This window comes from Felis catus, chromosome B4 (genome assembly GCF_018350175.1).
Source record: "Felis catus isolate Fca126 chromosome B4, F.catus_Fca126_mat1.0, whole genome shotgun sequence".
In the NCBI taxonomy this organism is placed as follows: Eukaryota; Metazoa; Chordata; class Mammalia; order Carnivora; family Felidae; genus Felis; species Felis catus.
The window spans coordinates 124,743,311-124,763,994 of record NC_058374.1 but is presented as its reverse complement, the minus strand read 5'-3'; the positions used below and the strand labels follow the sequence as shown (position 1 = coordinate 124,763,994).

At 38.1% G+C, this 20,684-nt stretch overlaps 2 protein-coding genes across 8 annotated transcripts in view; one reads left to right on the top strand and one right to left on the bottom strand.

The window, feature by feature from the left end:
• The window catches only part of SLC41A2 (solute carrier family 41 member 2), a 122,151-nt gene that overhangs the window by 80,258 nt on the left and 21,209 nt on the right, over positions 1-20,684 (top strand). For 6 of the 7 annotated variants that reach the window (XM_023257388.2, XM_003989197.6, XM_023257387.2 and 3 more), the window contains 2 exons: positions 3,524-3,655; positions 5,206-5,354. In XM_023257388.2, coding sequence (XP_023113156.1) covers positions 3,524-3,655; positions 5,206-5,354 — 281 coding nt within the window. Of the gene's footprint in view, positions 1-3,523; positions 3,656-5,205; positions 5,355-20,451; positions 20,488-20,684 lie in introns of those variants that run through there. The other variant, XM_045062259.1, reaches the window with a different exon arrangement.
• LOC101086240 (40S ribosomal protein S11-like) lies at positions 13,655-14,247 on the bottom strand. Its single transcript, XM_011284186.4, has one exon. It carries the CDS (start codon positions 14,230-14,232, stop codon positions 13,804-13,806), a length of 429 nt encoding a protein of 142 aa, XP_011282488.3. The 5' UTR covers positions 14,233-14,247; the 3' UTR covers positions 13,655-13,803.

The following is a 20,684-nucleotide window of genomic DNA, read 5'->3' as shown; positions in this document are numbered from 1 at the left end:
GTTCCCTGTTCTCAGTATGCACAACACATTTTTGAAAAAAGCTGTTTTTTTACTCTTACCACTTGATCTTAGCTTGAGAATCAGGCATACCTGATTTTTGAGGTTAATGTAGCATAATATGACATTTCAGTTCTGGATTATCACTGGCTTTGGGTTATGTGCTCTGTCCTGTTTTGTTGCTGCCTCTGTCAATTTTTATGGATAAATTAGAGTTAGCTAGGTGTAAGCATTGCTTAAGTCAATGCAGTCCATTAACATCTATCACTCCTCTGCGGATCCCTTTAAAATCTGCCTTATGTTTTTTTTTTTCTTACCTATAAAGTGGGAACTGTAATACTTAGGTTCACAGGGTTTCTTGTATGTATTCCATTTAATAAAATAATTTTAATCCAGTTATACTGACTTTTGGGCTGGCTCATTAAATTGGATTTTAGTATAACCTACACCAATATAACTTAAAAAGTAATTTTACCTGAGAGAAAACCTGTCATAGGATATGCTACACATTTAATATAAACTGCTTTTTATATTTATGTGTAAGAAAATATGTTCTATGAAGGCAAGTTCTCCAAAATCTAACTTCATATCTAAAATTTCAACTGAACATTTACATTTCTGTGTAGCTATAAAATGTCTGTAAAGAAATTTCCCCTTGGGGTGCCTGGGTGGTTCAGTCGGTTGAGCGTCTGACTTCGGCTCAGGTCACGATCTCACAGCTTGTGAGTTCGAGCCCCAACTCGGGCTCTGTGCTGACAGCTCAGAGCCTGGAGCCTGTTTCAGATTCTGTGTCTCCCTGTCTCTCTGCCCCTTCCCCACTCATGCTCTGTCTCTCTCTGTCTCTCAAAAATGAATAAACATTAAGAAACAAAAAAGAAAGAAATTTCCCCTCTAGATCCCCTTCCCAATTTTCCTAGTGCCACACTCCTCCCCATCATCCACCCTTAAAATCATGGCACCATCAACCTGGCCCTTCATCCTCTTTGAGTAGACATGACCAAACCTTGTCTATTTGCCCATTAACGTAATTCACTTCTTCGCTTACTTATACAACAACAGTCTCAGCATTGTAGTCTGCTAATATCTCACTTCAGCCATCATTGAAGTAACAAAGTAGCTTTCCTGACCCACGCCCTATTCAGTGCCAATTAAATGTCACTAACAGACTAGTCATCCTTAAACATTGTTTTTATTACATCAGACTTAAGATGATGAACTTATCAGTGGTTTCCTCCTACCTGTCAAATCAAGTTTGAATTCTTCTGCTTCGCTTTTCAAGGCCCTCTATATGCTCTTGGCTGCGTACAACTTTTTCCTTTATCCTAACCGGATTCCTATGTGGGGGCCCCACAAAGATCTAATTTCCACTGCTTGGAATGATTACTGCTTTTCTTCCACCTGTTCCAATCCTATTCAGTGAATATTAGTTGATGAGGTCACTAGCATAAGTTTTACTCACTAATGCCATTAGAGCTGTATTGTCCAACATTTCAGTGAAAAATGTAAATTACAACAATACCGTCATGAGTAAGGTTTTAATCAGTATTTCTGTTATTTCACTTTACAAAAGAAATAATTTTAGAGCTTCATTGAAGTGCTCTTCTTGGAAGCCATCATATTACACGGCAGTACAATCTTTTTTTTTTTTTTTTTTTTTTTTTTTTTGTATCCCAGTAAGTAAATCTCTTAGCTGCGTATCACAAGGAGCTCACTTTATGTTAAATTCCACTCTTTAAAGACATTGATAGAGAAGATTAATTCCATGGTCCTCAAAAAAGTGGAACTTTTGAGAATTGAATTTCATTTTAAATGTGTTAGAGGATGTGCTATTTAAAGGACCCCTATGTATCATGACCATCATCATGACCATCATCATTTACTAACTAGTGAGTACCTACTGTGTACCGGGTAACTTGCAGGTCTTTTATGCACGTTCATATCATTTAATCCTCCCAATAAGAAAGTAATTTGTCCAGCATCTCATATCTAGTAAGTGGTAACTCAGCATTTAGACCCAGATCTGCCTGATTCCAAAGCCTGTGATTTTTTCCCCCTCAAAATAATTGCTAATTTATCTGTTTTATTAGATACAAGAATACACACTTTGTTTAAAGTAAGGCATATCAGTGTTGATATTTTGCTTAGGACATCTTTTAACACATCTCCCAGCATTTAGTAGCATTTTGTAAAATATATTTCAGGGGCGCCTGGGTGGCTCAGTCGGTTAAGCGTCCGACTTCAGCTCAGGTCATGATCTCACAGTTCGTGGGTTCGAGCTCTGCATTGGGCTCCATGCTGACCATGTTGAGCCTGCTTGGGATTCTCTTTCTCTCTCCCTCTCTGCACCTCCCTGACTCGTGCTTTCTCTCTCTCTCTCTCAAAATAAATGAATAAACTTTAGAGTATGTGTGTATGTGTGTGTGTGTGTGTGTGTATATATCACAAGAATACTAGTTCTATGAGATATTAATAAGTATAACTTGAAAAGTGAGTTTTTGTTGTCCATTCAGTTTGGGAAGCATTAGGTCAAATAGATTTCTTCACTACAGGATTTCTTAAAGATCTTTATCATGCTAATGTATACTGTGAATCTTTCCCTCTGGGACTTGTGCTAGCAAGGCTTGGTTAGAATTTCTAGAATTACTCTTCCTTCAGACCCCAGACCATATTTTGCAAACTACTGCTCTAGGTATTATAATGTATATCTTTATCACAGAGCACTGTCAAATAATAATTTAGTCCATTTACATAAAGGATAAGAACTTTGCATCAGTATACTTGGATTTTCACTCTTCTTTCTTATGTGTTCTTTTTGTCATACATTCTACTTTGTTACAAACCTTGTATATACATTGTTATTATTTTTGCTTTAAATGGTCAGATGTTTTTTGAAGAGACTAAAAATGAGAAAATATCTTTTCTATTTTCTGATATATTTTACATTTCTAGCATCCTTCTTTCCTTTGTGTAGTTCCAGATTTCCATCTGGATTTATGTTCCTTTTGCCAAGAGAAATCCCTTTAATGTTTCCTGTAGGGCATGTCTGTAAAGTATTTGAGAGAATAATCTAGGTTACAAGATTACTTTCTGGAGTATTTTTTTCAGTCTCCTCTACCAATTTCTTTAGGAACCCGAGCAGAAAAGTACCAAGCCTTGTCTATTTGAAAAAAAAAAAAAAAAAAAAAAATCAAGCTTATTTTTCCTTTCATTAACGAGGTAAGCATTAAATATCTTGCTACCTAGCTTTATACCTTGGCCGTGGTAGTAATTTAAAACAATTATTTAGTCTGGTCTGCTTTCAGTCGGTGAGTCAGACTTGAAAAAGTAATGCAAGATTCTTTCCTAATAATGACTTTACGCCTTTGGAATATCTACTTCAACATTAAATAAGTCAGCATTTCAGAAGAAATTCTTTTTGCTTGTTTTATTGCCCAGCACATAACACAAAGAAGGCCTGCCTTTGGTTGAATTTATGCAAGTTGCTTAAAATAGAAAGATAACTGCTTTGTTTTTCCTTATGTTTCAGGTATTGGTGGTAATTTGGTGGCCATTCAGGCTAGCAGGATTTCTACCTACCTCCACTTACATAGCATTCCTGGAGAATTGCCTGAGGAACCCAAAGGTTGTTACTACCCATTTAGAACTTTTTTTGGTCCAGGTATGTGCTTTGGAGTTTTGCATCTTATATCAGGAATAATTCTGCTCTGAGCACATAGGCAGGCAACAGTTGCTGAATACCTATTTTGTCAGAATTTTGCATGACTTTTTTTTTTTTTTTCTGAGACCTGAATAGATTGGAAGTAGAATAGATTGTGTTCATTAAATCTCAGTGAACAAAAAGTTATTTGTATCAAGTCTGCAGCTGCTGAGGAACTTTGTATACTTTTTGTCTTTCATTCTTTTCTCTGGGATACCTTGCTCATGAGTCAAGAAAGAGGAACCTTATCTAGATCTAGGTGATCTAGAGAGACGGATGTACTGTCTTTACTGTATTAATCCTTTTGGCTTTTCTAAATGTAAGCATTTGATCCCAAAGAGAAGGAGAGGGATAATTTCTGTCACAAGGAACAGTGTCCTGTTTATGTCACCCGGGCAGTGAGTACCAAAAAACTAAGACCACTATATTAAATCTCACAATTCCTGTCACTTCTTTTTTGATCAAAATAAAGGTCATTCTTGACTTTTGAATGGGGATGAGAAATGCTCAGTAAAATATCAGTGAAAGAACTCTAAAGGAAAAGTAAAATTAAAACATTCCTGGGGCCCCTGAGTGGCTGTTGTCAGTGAAGCATCTGACTCTTGCTTCATGATGTTGCTCATGATCTCACGGTTGTGGGTTTGAGCCCTGCTTTGTGCTCTGTGGTTTAAGTGCAGAGCCTGCTTGGGAGTCTCTCCGTCTCTCTCTCTCTCTCTCTCTCTCTCTCTCTCTCTCTCTCTCTCTCCCCCTCTCCCTCTGTCCCTCTCTCCCTCTTTCTGCACCTCCCCTGCTTGCTGGCTCACTCTCTCTCAAAATGAATAAACGTTTAAAAAAAACCCAAAAAACCAGAACATTCCTATGCTTTAGGAACTTTATGTGTTTTCTTTTGTCTTCCCTCTATTAGTATGATAGACATTAAAGTCTGGCCAGTGTTCTTCATAGCAAGCTTTTATCAATTTCCTGTCATTTAATTAGTCTATAACATACAGTAAGAATTTCAAAGAATTAAGTGATTTGTGGAAAGTTGAAATGTTTTGCTAGCAACAGAATTTTTTATTTTATATATATATATTTTTATTATTTTTTTATTTAAAATTTACATCCAAATTAGCATATAGTGAAACAATGATTTCAGGAGTAGATTTATTTGTTATATTTTGAGAAAGAGCATGCCTGCATGTACATATGGGTGCTTATAGGCAGGGAAGGGGCAGTGGGACAGGGAGAAAGAGAATCTCAAAAAGGCTCCATGCCCAGTGGGGGAGGGAGGGTTGGGAGGGTAAGGAGATGCTGACGTGGGGCTTGATCTCATGACCCACTATGAGATCATGACCTGAGCCAAAATCGAGAGCTGGGCACTTAACTGGCTGAGCCAACCAGGTGCCTCAGCAACAGAATTTTATGCAGTGCTATTCAGTATAGTAAGTAGAAAGTAGTCCTTAAATGTTAATAACTGACCTGTTATTAACCAAAATATGATTTTGTTTTAACTCTTATATTTTCTATTATAGGAGTGAATAATAAGTCTGCTCAAGTTTTACTGCTTTTAGTGATTCCCGGACATTTAATTTTCCTCTACACTATTCATTTGATGAAAAGTGGTCACACGTCCTTAACTGTCATCTTCATAGTAGTGTACTTATTTGCTGCTGTGCTACAGGTAAGAGTTGAAACCTCTTGTAATCTCTTTTATGCTCGGAATGCTGTAAAAGCATAGCTATGCAAATCTAAAAGCACATGAAATATGTTAACATTCCAAAAAGCAACTGAAAGCCTTCATATGGATTTCATCTTCCTACAACCAGTAAGCTCATGATCGCTTTTAATATGACTTGATAAATAGAACCTTCGGATTTCCTGTTTCCTGAATTCCACGGCTTTCCCTTTTTTTTAGATTCTCTACTGTTGTATGAACACATCTTCTGATAGATGCCTGAGAGTGCCTAAGAACGTTTGCGATTTGTAAAATGCTTTTACCTGAGTAGGTTGAGTGACTATAAAATTATTTCTTTTAGAATTTGGAAGGCTTTGCTTCAGTGCCTTTTAACTTCTGTTACCGTGAGAAGAACAACAGGTGCTTTTCTCACTGCTGATCTCATTATACATAACTTCTTTTCATCTCCCTAGAAGCTTGCAAGATCTTCTCTTTTTTCCTATTGCTTTTCAATTTCACGTTGATGTGCCCTGGTTTGGAAGTCCTTTGTCCGTTTTGTTGGATGCTATTTGACCCTTTCAGTCTAAAACTTCATGTTCTTCAGTTCTAGGAAAAATTTATGAATTATTTACTTGATTTTTTTTTCATCATTTTCTCCGTTCTCTTTTCCTGGAGTCTTACGATTTGATTCCTACAACGCTTGCGTTAAATTTCTGATCTTTTCTTACTCTCTATTTCTTTATTTTTTTCTCTCTCCTTTCTGGAATATCTCTGCCTTTCTGCATCTTTTCTCTGTTGTGTCACTGAGGTATCTGGAGAGGGTAGAGTTGAACATATGTACTCAACTTGCCATCTTTCTGTGGGAGGTTATTTTAAAATTTAAGAAAATGGACTTCATTTTCAAGATCTGTGATCGATATAATACATGCACAAAATTTAAAAATTAAATAGTACTAAGGTGTTCTACCTTTCCAATCACATTCCTCAGAGATGATCACTGAAATATTTTAGCTGTTTCTTCTGATAGATATCTGCAAGTTTTAAAGTAACATGCCTGAACTTTAGACTTTCGCTAATAAAAACTGAGGATTTCAGGGGCTGTGTTAACACCCCGTCTTTTCCGTATAGTTATATCACAGTTTTTTTTGTTAAATTTGCCGTCCGTGTTTGTCTGATTAGGCCTATGGAAATATGTACCATAGAGCAAGATAGTGTAGTATGATTATATTTGCTTTTTGTGTACTTTATTTTTCTTGAGGTTAATAATTACCTCTTTTTTCCTTTGCATCATTTTCCATAAACCCAATCTTTCCAACGTTTCTACTTTATTTTGGCTTCTTAGGCTCAGCTCTTTGCCAAACTCTGTAGGGTTAGTGCCTTCTACAGTGAGAAATCCTAACCTCATAAGAAGTGCATTCAAATAATTCTTTGAAGAGATAACATTTACATTGGGCCTTCATGACCAGTATTGTTCTAAGTGTATTACATGTACTGATTCACTTAATTCTCAAAAAACCTCTATGAGATTAGTTCTTTTCATATAAATCAGTGACTTTCAAAGTGAAGTACATCTAAAACCATCTGTTGTGTCCAGGACGAAAAAATTAAAACTTCTATTTATATATCTTTCCTTATTTGCTTAAAATGTCTATTTTCATGTGTTTTTATAATTGTTTTATTATAAACATATCAGCACAGTATTAAATAAGTATGCTGGGGTATTTTATACTAGGGCTAAATAATCTAAAACTTTTGGAGATTACTGAGTTAAAGGGTAGAGATGAGAAAGCACAGAGCTCGTGTCAGAAAGTAATTCTTGGGGCGCCTGGGTGGCTCAGTTGGTTAAGTGTCCAACTCTTGGTTCCAGCTTAGGTCGTGATCTTGTTGTTCATGAGTTCGAGTCCCACATCGGGCTCTGTGCTGGCAGCCCACAGCCTGCTTGGAATTCTGTCTCCTCTCTCTGTACCTCCCCTGCTCACTCTATCTCTGTCTCTCAAAAATAAATAAACCCTAAAAAAAGAGAGACAAAGTAATTTATGCCCAGGATATAACTAGGAAGAGAGTAGATGAGATAAGGTTAAGAAAGTAGATTAGGGCTCATGTAGAAAGGCCTTAAATGCCAGGCATGGGAGGCTGGAATCTATTTTTAAAATCACAAACACCCTTATGACTTAAATGATATTTTAAACTTTTCTATAATCCTGTGTAGTGCCTGAGAGTTTATCAAAAGTCACCTCTTGAATCATTCATTCATTTATTCACCCAATAAACCTTTATTCTACTAGATGCAGAGATGGGTTTTAAATCCCAGGATGAATAAATTCACACCCTATCCTCCAGGACTAGAAGTCTGGAGGGAAGACTGCTACATGAACAAATAATTATATTGTAATATGATATACAAATGCTGGGGATAGCTACCTATAAAGTGCTTTCAGAGTTTGGAAGAAAAAGCTCTACCTGGGGAGTAATATTTTTCTACTGCTCAGTAGGGACAAAAGTTATTTCAAATGCTTTTTTACCACTGGCTACCTTTATCACTGTAAATGATACCGTCATTTATCTCTGTTTAAGTATTGTGAAAAAGATGCATTCTTCAATCCGGTGGGAAATATTCAGAGATTGTTCTTTGGTCTATTGATAAACATGGCATTTTTAGAGCATGTTTCTATTTGCAACTCTACCTCTTAGCCTCATGGATTGATTTTACATTTATGTTTATGGCTCTGTGCCAACATACTATCACGCATCATTTCACCTGGGTCAATGAAGGATAGAAGTAATTTTTCTGAACTTAAAAAAATACTAGATTTCAGTCTGTACTCAGAGAAATCCTACATGTCTTTTTTTAAGCTCTACTTAAATTCTTACAGGTGAAGGTTGAAAAACTGAGGGAAGATTGATACTCATTTCTCTGAATCTTGGTTACCTCTTCTATAACATGGGAGGAATAGGAGTATCTACAACAAAACTCATTTTGAAGATTAAATGAGTGAATTATATGAAGCTTGTAACATAGCAGATGCTGTTTGAGTGTTAGCTGGTGCTCTTGTTATTAAAAATAGAATTAGAAGTGGTGAGGCATTGACCTCTGACGACAATCGGAAAACGTTTTTTATAATCTTACAGCGTTGATTGGCTTTTCTTATATATCTTTTACAGCTTTCATTTTTATGGGTTTCTCCCCAAGAATCAGATATCTGCCAGAGTAGATTTTTTTAAGTTGATTTATTTTGAGAGACAGAGGGAGACAGAACAAGTGGAGGAGGGGCAGAGAAAGAGAGAGTGTGAGCAGGAGAGGGGCAGAGAGGGAGACAGAGGATCTGAGGCGGGCTCCGAGCTGATAGCAGAGAGCCCGGTGCACAGCTTGAACTCACGGAACCGTGAGATCGTGTCCTCAGCTGAAGTCAGACGCTTAACTGACTGAACCACCCAGGCGCCCCCAAGAGTAGATCTTTGTATGCATCTGACATTGTGTGTTGTTCCAGTGGAATAGCTTAGAGCCAGATTGTAAATGCTCAAATCAGATCTTCATGTTCTGATGCCGACATACGTGACACACATGTAAATACATATATGCACACACCTCTTTGGAAACTGAGGTTCAGATACAAGCCCTTCCCCTGCTTCCTTCAATCAATTCAGAGATGGACAGAAGGAAGAAATACTTTATTTTTTTTTATTTAAAATTTTTTTAAATGTTTATTTCTGAGAGAGAGAGAGAAAGAGACTAGCAGAGGAGGGCCAGAGAGAGAGGGAGATGCAGAATTTGAAGCTGGTTCCAGGCTCTGAGCTGTCAGCACAGAGCCCAACGCAGGGCTCGAACTCGTGAACTGCGAGATCATGACCTGAGCCGAAGTCAGACGTCCGACTGACTGAACTGCCCAGTCACCCCCAGAAATACTTTTTTTTTTTTTTACTTTTTTTTTTAACGTTTATTTATTTTTGAGACAGAGAGAGAGACAGAACATGGACGGGGGAGGGGCAGAGAGAGAGGTAGACACAGAATCGGAAGCAGGCTCCAGGCTCCGAGCCATCAGCCCAGAGCCCAACGCGGGGCTCGAATTCACAAGCTATGAGATCGTGACCTGAGTCGAAGTCGGACGCTTAACCAACTGAGCCACCCAGGCGCTCCCATAAATACTTTTGAAAGACAAAGCCTCCTTGACTACTTAAGGCTTACCTTTTACTCTTCTTTACTTGATTGGCTTCCCTTTTTTGATCTGGGTTAAATTTATATTCAGAACCTTGGTTTAGGTCCCAGCTCTTACCCAAATATTTTAGTCCACTTTTCCCATCCCTAGACTATATACTTTGATTGAATATGCTATAGTAAGATTTTCTGATGCATGTTTAATTTCTCCCCATCTATATCCCTACCTCCTTGAGGCTAGAGACCAGCCTTTCCCTATGGTATTCCCCGTGAGACATTATATAGTGGTTGTTTTTGAATTCCTGGTGTTTTGGGTTTTTTTCCTAATATTCTTTGATGAACTTTCCCCTCTATCCCTCCCCACCCAATTCCCCAACGAATTAAATGAAGGAAATCTGTTTGAAGGAAACCTCGTTCTGGTCTTATTATAATGATATAGTAACAATCATTTGCAGTATATTTGCATTTACTCAGATATCATCTCTTCTGGAAGCCTTGCTTGAATCCCTAATCTGGCCTGAGTGCCCTTATTCTGTTCCCATAGTACCCCGTGAATATCATTATTCTAGTTCTGACACATTATATTGACATTATCTGTTTATGCGTGTCTCACCCCTTATAGAGAAGGGATCTTTGGCTTATTCATTTTTATTCCTTTTACCTAGCCCCATCCCTGGTGTTCAGTTAATGTTTGTTAAACAAAATGACTATATCTTGCCAGCTCTGCCTCCTCCTTCACTGGAGGGAGGAGAAAAGTTTACAACTGTATTTAAGTCCCAGAAATGCCAGAAAAACTGAAACATCTAAATTTTCTTTTCCTTGCTGTCAATAAACACCAGCTTTCTCTCTTTGAATGACATGAGGATTGAAAATAAGAGGCAGTGAAAAATAAAACACAAAACCCCCCAAATTTCCATCAGTGTTCAGCCAGAATTATAAAGTTTTACCGAAGTGTTTAGAGATGCAATGACTTGGTATTGAGAGAAAACAAAAGGTAGGGGGAGATAGATACAGCAGAATTGGTCATGAGTTGATCGTTGATAAAGCCAAGTGATGGTCCATGGGAGTGGTGTGGATTAATTTATACTGTTCTCTTCTATGTATTTGAACTTTTACATAATAAAGAGTTCTAAAAAGTTAAGGTTTAGTTTCAGATGTTAACACAAGAGTTTTTTCAGAGCATATTAGCTTTCTAATTTTGGTCCTGCAGCTGACTATTTCTCATATCAAGTGAAAAGTGAAACGTCAATTTGAATTTGAAATCATTTGGGACTTGGAATGATTAAGTGTCTTTTATCTTATTTTGCCTCTGGCACACTCTAACTACATTTTTTGAAATTATTCTTTACTTTTTTTTTTAAGTTTATTTATTTATTTTGAGAGAGAGAGAGAGAGAGAGAGAGCACATGAGCAGGGGAGGGGCAGAGAGAGAAGGGGACAGAGAGAGAAACCCCAGCAGGCTCTACGCTGTCAGCATGGAGCCTGATGCGGGGCTTGAACTCACAAACCACGAGATCATGACCTGAACCGAAAGCAAGAGTCAGATGCTTAACTGACTGAGCCACCCAGGCGCCCCGAAACTATTCTTTAAATTTAAAAATCTACTTACACAAATTACATTATTTAGGTATTTATTATGTGTCTTGCAATTAAAAGGAACCTAACAAATGTGTTTTCGTTGTGTGCAGTAAGGCCACTGAACCAGTCAGTAGCTGTGATGGATTATACGCTTACTCATGTTCTTGCCCAGGGCCCGAGAGCAATCAGGGTTAGTTGGACTGTGTCAAGGCCAGAGTAATGTGTGAAAGGCATTTTATTTGGTACACCAGTGACCATATTGCATTTTGAGTTTTCTTCAGCAGTAAGGATGGGTTGGTACCAAGCTAACCCTCCTGTACTACTTGTTACAACTTTTGTGATATCAGCCAACATTTATAAGACTGCCAGCTGTGGCTAAGGATGTAGTTTTGGGCTTTAGAGCGTAATTTTTCATCTGTGTCACATTAGCCCATTGAACCCACAACTCTGATTTTATAGAACCAAAATATACTTTCTTCTACAAACTTAGAGATGACTGGGGTCTTTCTCCCTAAGCAGTGATTTCCTCGGCTTCACATCTTATTTATTCAGATGCTCCATTAACTGTTCAAAGCTTGTGAATTGGTGAAATGAAAAGCATAATACGGAATTCCGGGCTGTGATGAACCTTTTCGGCTTTTCAAGATACATCAAAGGGAATCCTGATGCCTTCTTCAGGATTTTCTGTCTGTTAATTCATTTGTTTGCCTTATTCTCTACATACAGTCTCTTTCAAGGATGTGGTATTTTGACAACATAATAAACCCAAGAAGGTACAAAAGTAACTATCAATCAAATAAGCAGACTAGCAATTTCTTGAGCAAAGAAGGAACAGAGTACATTGTGGCTTGTTTCCCTGTTTAAAGTCTCTACTAGTTTCCCTTTGTGTTTGAAATCCTAACTGTGCCTCCTTTGTAAAAAGACAAAAGCGTAAAGCTTGGATGACATACCCTCCAAGAGTCAAAAAGATAAGCACATAGGAGTATATTAACATTTTTTTTTGCTATAAAATATTTTAATGGGAAAAAAAGACTTTTTTTTAATTTTCTAGATGCCTATTGAATTCCAACAAAGTGCTTGCTAATATAATTGGTAAATTATGAAGCAAAACCATTTAAAAATTTTTTTAAAATGTTTATTTATTTTGAGAGAGAAAAAGAGAGTGTGAGCAGGGGAGGGGCAGAGAGAGAGGGAGAGAGAGGATCGCAAGCAGGATCTACACCGTTAGCACAGAGCCTGATGCGGGGTTTGATCTCACAAACCATGGGATCGTGATCTGAGCTGAAATCAAAGTCGGATGCTTTAACTGACTGAGCCTCCCAGGTGCACCAAATCAAAACCATTTCTAAATGAAATTTTTAATTCCCTATTGTAGGCAGTGATTGTTTTGTGCAGAAAATTAGGTTATTAAGAACTCGACTAAAAATTTCAGCAGCACTAAATTCCATGAGAAATTCATTGTGAAAGTTGATTGTAGAAAACCTTTGCTCCTGGCTGTATCTGTCTTTGCATATGGGGAAGACAGAATATTTCCATTAAATGGTGTAATGACAACAAGTTCCCATTATGTAAAATTTAGAATGATACGTATCAGGATTATACCAAATCCATAACACATGTAGTCTTCTAAGCACTGTGCTTGTTGCTGTACAAAAGAAATAGAAGACATTGACCCTGGCCTTTACCATCTTTTCTGTTGTGGGAGATTGGACTTAAATGCATGAAACAGAGAAAAGCCTGACTTTCTTCCCTATGATAGTAGAGTCTTCCTCTGTAACTTCAGAATCAAACTTTTTGCCAATGCCTGGATTTCATTCTTTAAAAGTGCCTCAGTAGATTTTTCTTTTTATGAGTTTATTTTTGAGTAATCTCTACACCTAAGGTGGGGCTTGAACCCACAGTCCTAAAATCAAAAGTCACATGCTCCACTGACTGAGCCAGCTAGATGCCCCTTAGATTTTTCTTTTTCTTTCCTTTTTTTTTTTTTTTTTTGAAGAGGAGAATCAGAGTATATATTGTAGCTGATGAGAAACTTCAATTAATATCAATAAATATGAAATTATTCTTAGCAAAATAATGATTCTTACACTTTTTATTAGTATGATTTAAAAAAAATGGAGTCCCCTTAGTTTTTTTTTCTTTGAAGTTTATCTATTTTTTATTTTTTTATTTGTTTTTAGTAATCTCCACATCCAGTGTGGAGCTCGAACTCACAACCCTGAGATCAAGAGTCACATGCTCCTCTGACTGAGCCAGCCAGGCGCCCCTTCTTAGTTTTTATTACTACCTTTTGGTAGACAGTATTTGATTTTGAATTTTACACTTATGTGCAAATTGCATGGCTTCATATTCTCAAGAAAAATTGTTCCCAGCAAATCCCAAGCCCACCTTAAATGAACAAATGTATGCCCCCATAATAAAATTTGTTATTAGGATCTTGATTAATGAATTTCCTAATAAGTGTTTCTGTCTTATAAATAATAGTTCATGGTCATTTTGGGGCTTTTTTGTTTGTTTTTTTGTTTCTGTTTTTGTTAGCTCATGGTCATTTTGGTTTTTTTTTTAGTTTTTTTTGTTTTTTTTTTGACTGGGAAAATAACTTTATTTTCTTCGGGGGTGTGGACAGACGTCTAGTCTCAGAACTTCTGGAATTGCTTTTTGGTGCTAGCGGCCTTTGTGACTTTGAGCACGCTGAAGTGCACAGTCTTGCTCAAGGGCCGGCACTCAGCCCGCTGTGACAATGTCGCCAATCTGGACATCCCTGAAGCAGGGGGACAGGTGCACGGACATGTTCTTGTGGCGTTTCTCAAAGCGGTTGTATACAATGGAGGTTTGGATATAATGGAGGTAGTCTCGGTGGGTGACAGTGGTCCTCTGCATCTTCATCTTGGTCACCACACCAGACAGAATCTGCCCTCGGATGGAGACGTTACCAGTAAAGGGGCATTTCTTATCAATATAGGTGCCCTCAATGGCCTCCTTGGGCGTCTTGAAGTCCAAACCGCTGTTTTTGTAGTATCGCGAGAGTTTCTCCTTGCCAGTTTCCCCAAGCAGAATCCTCTTCTTATTTTGAAAGATGGTTGGCTGCTTTTGGTAGGCACGCTCAGTCTGAATGTCCGCCATCTTCCTGGCCGCCTGGAAAAAGGCGCTCATGGTGATTTTGAAACATATGTTTGTAATATGAGTGTGGCCACGACACAAATAGTATAAATTAAAAACAAATATCTTCCATTTCTTATCTAGTAGAGTATGCTTGGGACAGAAACATGGTCTGGATACTTACTAAAAGAAACACTGGCCGCATCTTAGTTCTGAAGTCACATTCACGTGATTTAGTGTCATCTTAACTTTGAAGACATAAAATTAATGTTTTCACAGAAGGATATTTATAAGGCAGGCTGTCTGTAATCACATACACCACATACAAAGGATAAAGGAAAGAAGAGGGAAGATAAGATCCCAACATGAGGAATACTGTAGAGAGATTGGAGCTGTTCACAGTCAGTCATGAATCAGAGTTTCTGCTCTGCTACTTATTTTGTGACTTTAATCAAGTTTTGTAACCTTCCTGGCCTTATTTTTTTCCCCTAACTCAGAGGGTAGTGATGAGAGCTAAGCTAATGTATATAAATTACTTGGTGGCATTTCTGGGACATAGTAAGTTTCCAATAATGGTAGTAAATGCAGTGTATCGTATTATTGTCAGAGACATCACTTTTCCTTCCTCTCATTATTGGAGACACCTTCATTTTGATGCCTGTTCTTTACCACACAATTCCCTTCTTGCCCTTCTGATGAGTGGCCTAAGCTTTAGATAGCATCCTTGCATTGCTTGCTCTCATATTGACGTCTCTAGTCTGGACTCCTTTTCTACATCTCCAGTTATATGTTGAAAGATCTCTCAAACGTGAAATGTCCAAAACTAAATTCCTTGTTCCCCCCTAATCTCTCCCATCTCAGTAGCAGGGGTGGGGAGATGAGAAGCCACAGGGGTACAGTGAAAAGGGCAAGAAGCCAAGCTTAGGGCACACAAGCAAAGATCTCTAAACCTCTCCATCCTCAGCCCCTGATGCTGTGAAGTCCCTCTGGGATGGGGAGAGCCTCATTCACGTAGGCTTATGGCATGTGCGCTGTTGGCACCCCAGATCCTGCCCGTCACAGTCATCACCATTATCCTGCTGATAAGTGCGTGCGTTGTGACAGGAAGACTCCTGGACTGGGAATAAGTATTTCTTTCTTTTTTTCTAAGTTTGCTTATTTTATGTTGAGGGGGGAGAGGGTCAGAGAGAGGGAGAGAATCCCAAGCCGGCTCCATACTGTCAGCGCAGAGCCCAGTGCAGGGCTTGAACTCAAGAACTGTGAGACCACGACCTGAGCCAAAACCAAGAGTCGGATGGGACACTTAACCAACTGAGACCCCCGGGCTCCCTGGAGTAAGTGTTTCTGGCCCCTTCCTGTATTGTGACTTTAGCTAAGTCACAGCACTGCTGTGTGGCTTAGTTTTTTCACTTGTAACATTACAGTGAAGATACTAACACTAAGGTAACCATTTAATTTTAGTCCAAACTAGGACACTTTGGAGAGTGAAAGGGAGCTATTGATAATTAGAATGACCATCACTTCTGGGCAAATGAGGAAGCATAGTGACCCTAGCTATCACTCAGATACCCTCCTGCATTCATGATGTTTGATTTTGTGAATTCCCACTTCTACAGGAAAGATGATTTGTTACAAAGCATTGTTGTATATATTTAGTAATGTATATGCTAATATTAAAATAATCTGCTAACTACAACCGTCTATTAATATGGAAATCAATAATTGCTGCTAAAGTAATATTAAGTTAAATTGGCTTTTATGGGTTAGCCAGAGAACCAAAGCAATACAAAAAATGTTGTTTTCTTGAAAAATTGTATTCCAAGTCCGCTAACTTTTTTTTCAAAAAATAGCTTATTTTTAATGGGTCTTTTTTTTTTTTTTTTAACCCGGAAGTCTGGCACTTCTTTCTGCCATAATTTGACTTATATTATAGTGTTCAGTTATATTTCTTCTGGATTTTTTGAGGAAGAGCGTAATGGTATATATATATATATATATATATAGGCCAGTTCATCACCTCATCACCTAAATTATATATTCTGAAAGTTTCCCATCTCTGATAGTTCCTTTCTTGGGATTTGGTAATCTCAGCCACTTTTTCAATATATATAAGAGTTTCAAAAGTGGTGATAGCAAACAGTGTATGGCATTTATTATGAGCCATTCACTGTTAGGCACCTTACATATATGAACTTGCTGAGTACTCTCTACAACTCCGTGACCTACGTTATGCTGTTCCCATTCACAGATGAGGCAGATGACATAGAGAGAAGTTGACTGACTTCTCCGAGGCCACACAGCAAGATGGAGTCTATAGTCTGTACTCCTAACCACTATGTTTTACAAGAATAAGTTTGACACTTCGTTGTGCTCTTAGAGGTACATGGTTCTTAGGATGGCAGTTTCTGAAGACTTAAAGCTGCCTTTTGTCTCTATTTTGTTCCATCCTCATATTCCTTCCAGCCTGGCATTTTGCCTCAGAAGGGCATTCATTGCACAGAGTTTACATAGAATCTTTGTCTACTGAAGTTAGGTAGGAATCCAGTCAAGAAAACAAATGTCCTGAGAGAAGCACAAAGCACTATGGGAGTTCAGTAGTGGGAGTTTTTCCCTCCATGGGGAGGAAGATTTATAATGGATAAAATTTTGTTTTGTGGAATCCATAGAAAATGCCATTTCAGCAAAAGGAAATAGCATTAGGTAAATGAGAAAAGTCAGGGCATTTACAGAAAATAGGAAGACAATTTATGGAACATAGGGGCTTATGTAAAGAAGTGATGGAAAATAAGGTTGAAAATTAACAGATTGTGGCAAGATCATGAAGGATCTTGAAGACCGGACTGATGAGTTTATTTTGTTTTACAAAATGATGATTTTCAAAATTTGTTCCCCTTGCAACAAACTTGTGAGATCTGATAACATTTCATTCATCCGATGCAGGGAGCACAGTATGTAAGGGCTTGGGCTCTGGTATTCACCACTTGTACCTGTGTCAGCTTAAGCATGGTAACCTCTCAGGGACTGTGTTTTCTCATCTATATAAAGTGGCTAAGAATAGACCCACCTTGTTGGCTGTTGTTATAAGGATGAAACGAGATAATCTATGAAAGGTGCTATTACGGTTTTACTATTTTATTACCGTCATCACTAGTAGCTGTGGATTACTGGAGTAATGAGTCTCTTAGGGGATCAGTGGCAGGATCAAGACCTATGGAATTTAGCATCAAGAGTCCCTACCATGATTCTGATACCCCAGAATTGATTGGAGTCATTCTTCTCAGGAAGAATGTAGCCATGTGGTGGCATCCTGCCCATAACTGGAATCCCAAGATAACTACCCAATAACTGAGAGAGTTAATTGGCTCAGCCCTAGGCAAGTTGCTTAATTCCTTAGGGGTCTCATTGTTCTTGCCTGCAAGATGAGGATAATGACTCCTCATTGTATAGTAGTAATAATGTTTAAATGTGTGGCACATAGTAGGCCTTATTAAATGGTGTGGTTTTATATATATATATATATATATATATATATATATATATATATTTTTTTTTTTTTATTACAACACTAACTCAAATCCTATTCCCAGATGGCATCACAAAGGAAGGATCTAAGCAATTAGGGGATTGTAACAGGTTGCCTGACCTCATTCCCATTCTTTTCTCACTCCTCAAGATTTAAATCCACCAGATTTCAAATGGGAAGTAAGGATCTCTTTATTCTTTCTGCATTCTGTCTCTTTCTTCATTGGTTTCTGTTTGGGTTGAAGGAAAAGTATGAAGAGAATGGTAAGGAAATGTGAGGAGAGGGTCAACAGTTGCAGGAGTTTTCTTCTCTTGTTCTAAAAACACCTACTTTAGCTTTGCGAGTTGATGAATATTACCTTAAGGTAGACAGTTGAAACAGGTGAATTTTTGAGATTCCCTTTTCACCTTGTTTTGATTGTATTTTTTGTGATACGATAGTGTGATGACGCTATTGTAGCTTAGGTTGTAGGGGTCTTAAGATGGAGACAATTTCCCAAATCCCTTTTTAGGATTAATTCTCTAGACAAGTATGCTCAGGCTCCAGGCCAGACAGCCACAGAAGATGAAACGATAGCCTGCCTCATTGGAGACACAGCATGCTGGATCCCTTGGGTAGTGAGGCATGGAGAAGGGGAGTTCTCTTCAGGCTTGTCGACCCTGATGAAGACGAAGGTAGGGCCAGAGACGCTGAGCTGTCTGTTTCTAGTGTTCTGGTGAGGATGTAACCACCCGTGCTCTGAATCCTGCTGAGACTGCAGACGTGACTTAGAGCACTCATCCATCACCGACAAAAAAAAAAAAAAAAAAATCTTATAACACAGCTATGGGAAAGCACTTAATTGAAAAATATAAAAACCATTACTCAAATTTGCCAGAATAAAGTCCTGGTTAATTGTGATTCCAGAATAGTCACTGTAAAAATTCTGACCTGACCTGATTTTATCATTTAAAATGTTTAGCTTATTTAAAAAAAAATGTTTAGTGCCATGCCACTTTTAAAAAACATTTTTAAAGCTAAATGTCTATGTCAGCTCTAGTTGTGCTTATTGAAAGGAATGTTTAAACAATGTCAAAGGAGGATGAGACCATCATTTCGTATCTAAAATTAAGAGACAGTTGAATTTACTGCTCCCTGTTGTGAAGTAGTTACACTGGGATCAGGCAAAATCTCTCTAGGCCAGCAAACTGCCATTCTTACATAGGGTTTAGGGTTTGGGAGTTGAGGGTTCAAAAGCACAAGTGGGCTGATGCCAGGTGGAGAAGTACGGTTACTGGGGTGTGAGTAGTGTTGTTTGGTTGGCCCCAAGCCGTATACTTATTGGACTGAATTTGTTCCTAATTGGCTACTTCAGAAGCAAGGACTGTCATTGATTGGCCGGTTTTTAAAGTGTGTTCAAGAATGTAAGCTGTTTATTGATTGAATGAATTCAAAACCACTTCTGTTGGCTTTTTGTTACATGGTGAAAGAATCATCAGTGTTTTCCTGGGAATGTGGGAACTTTCGAAATTCTCAGTCCCCATTGTTCTTAACTCAGTCAAAGCTCCAGGAGATCATTAAGGATTGTCCAGACCTTCCCCTCTGTTGTTGATTCTTCTTGAAGATGGGGTTTCATTTGTGAAGATCTGATTTTCAGTTTGTATCAATCAGCATGATTTCATTTATTTCTTTGAAGCATTTATTGAAACATCTGCCAGGACAGTAACTGTAGAAGAATTTGAGGTGCTAGACAATAAACATCAAATGACTCTGAGGCAAACAAGAATAATTAGAAGTATTGGGAGGGACTAGTATATATTTCACTCGCATAACCTAAGATTTTTCGGGTATGACCAAGAAAACAAGTCTTAGGCATTCCTTAGGTGGCCAGACTGCCTTTTCTTTCAGCTTAGATATAGATTGCCGTATTCTACCTGTAATGTTGGTCAGGTATAAATAACATGAGTGTTAATAATGGTTTCAGTTGGCCAGAAGAAAGTCCAAAGCCATTCTATTATCTATAACTGGAACTATTATTTTGATAGTCTTGTGTGGAAGCTGTCTACTTGTATGATCATCTCTGTTCTGAGAATCTTGGGTTAATAGTCAAGTTCTATGAATCATCTGTTCCTGGGGGTGCTCTGGAGAACCTGTTTTTTTGTTTTGTTTTTTTTTAAGTTTTATTCATTTATTTTGTGAAAGAGAGAGAGCATGCATGAGTGAGGGAGGGCCAGAGAGAGAGAATCCCAAGCAGATTCTGCACTGCCAGCACAGAGCCCAACACGGGGCTCTGTCTCACAAACCATGAGATCATTACCTGAGCTGAGATCAAGAGCTGGGGGCTTAACCGACTGAGCCACTCAGGTGCTCCTTGGAGAACCTGTTTTAGGTTCTCGACTGGTATTACCTTCCGGCTCCTCTAAGGTCCCTTCCATTTTTTCCCCCAGAGGGTGTCCATCGTTGAGTCTTATCCAGGGATCATGTTTCATTTTGTTTTGTTTTTAGCTGAACAATTGACATTCCTTTCAAACCGGGTTGTACCTGTACATAGACAAAAAGATCAGGGATTATTTTATTCATCGTCATAGACTCAGCACCAGCCCCTAATGCAGTAAATAATTATCAAATACATTCAGCTTTATATAATTCTTAGATTATTTTAGGCATTTCAGTCATGATTCTTTTTGATTCTGATCTCACTGGAAGCAATAACTATGTCATATTCTTTTCTGAGTAACCCAGAAAGCTTATCACAGTGTTTTCTATGTTAGGTACCAATAAATAGTCGTTAAATTGGATTCAAGATGCATTGAGCATACTTTGGATATTTGGGAAAATACTTGACATGGTTGCTAACCGCTTGAGCAGAAGACGCCAGACACAAAAAGAATACATAATATATTATTACATTTATATTCAGTATAGATAAAGGCATATACAACTAAAAAAAAAGTAAATGAAGCTTGATAACTAACTCGTGCCAGAATAAGAACTGAGGCAAAGG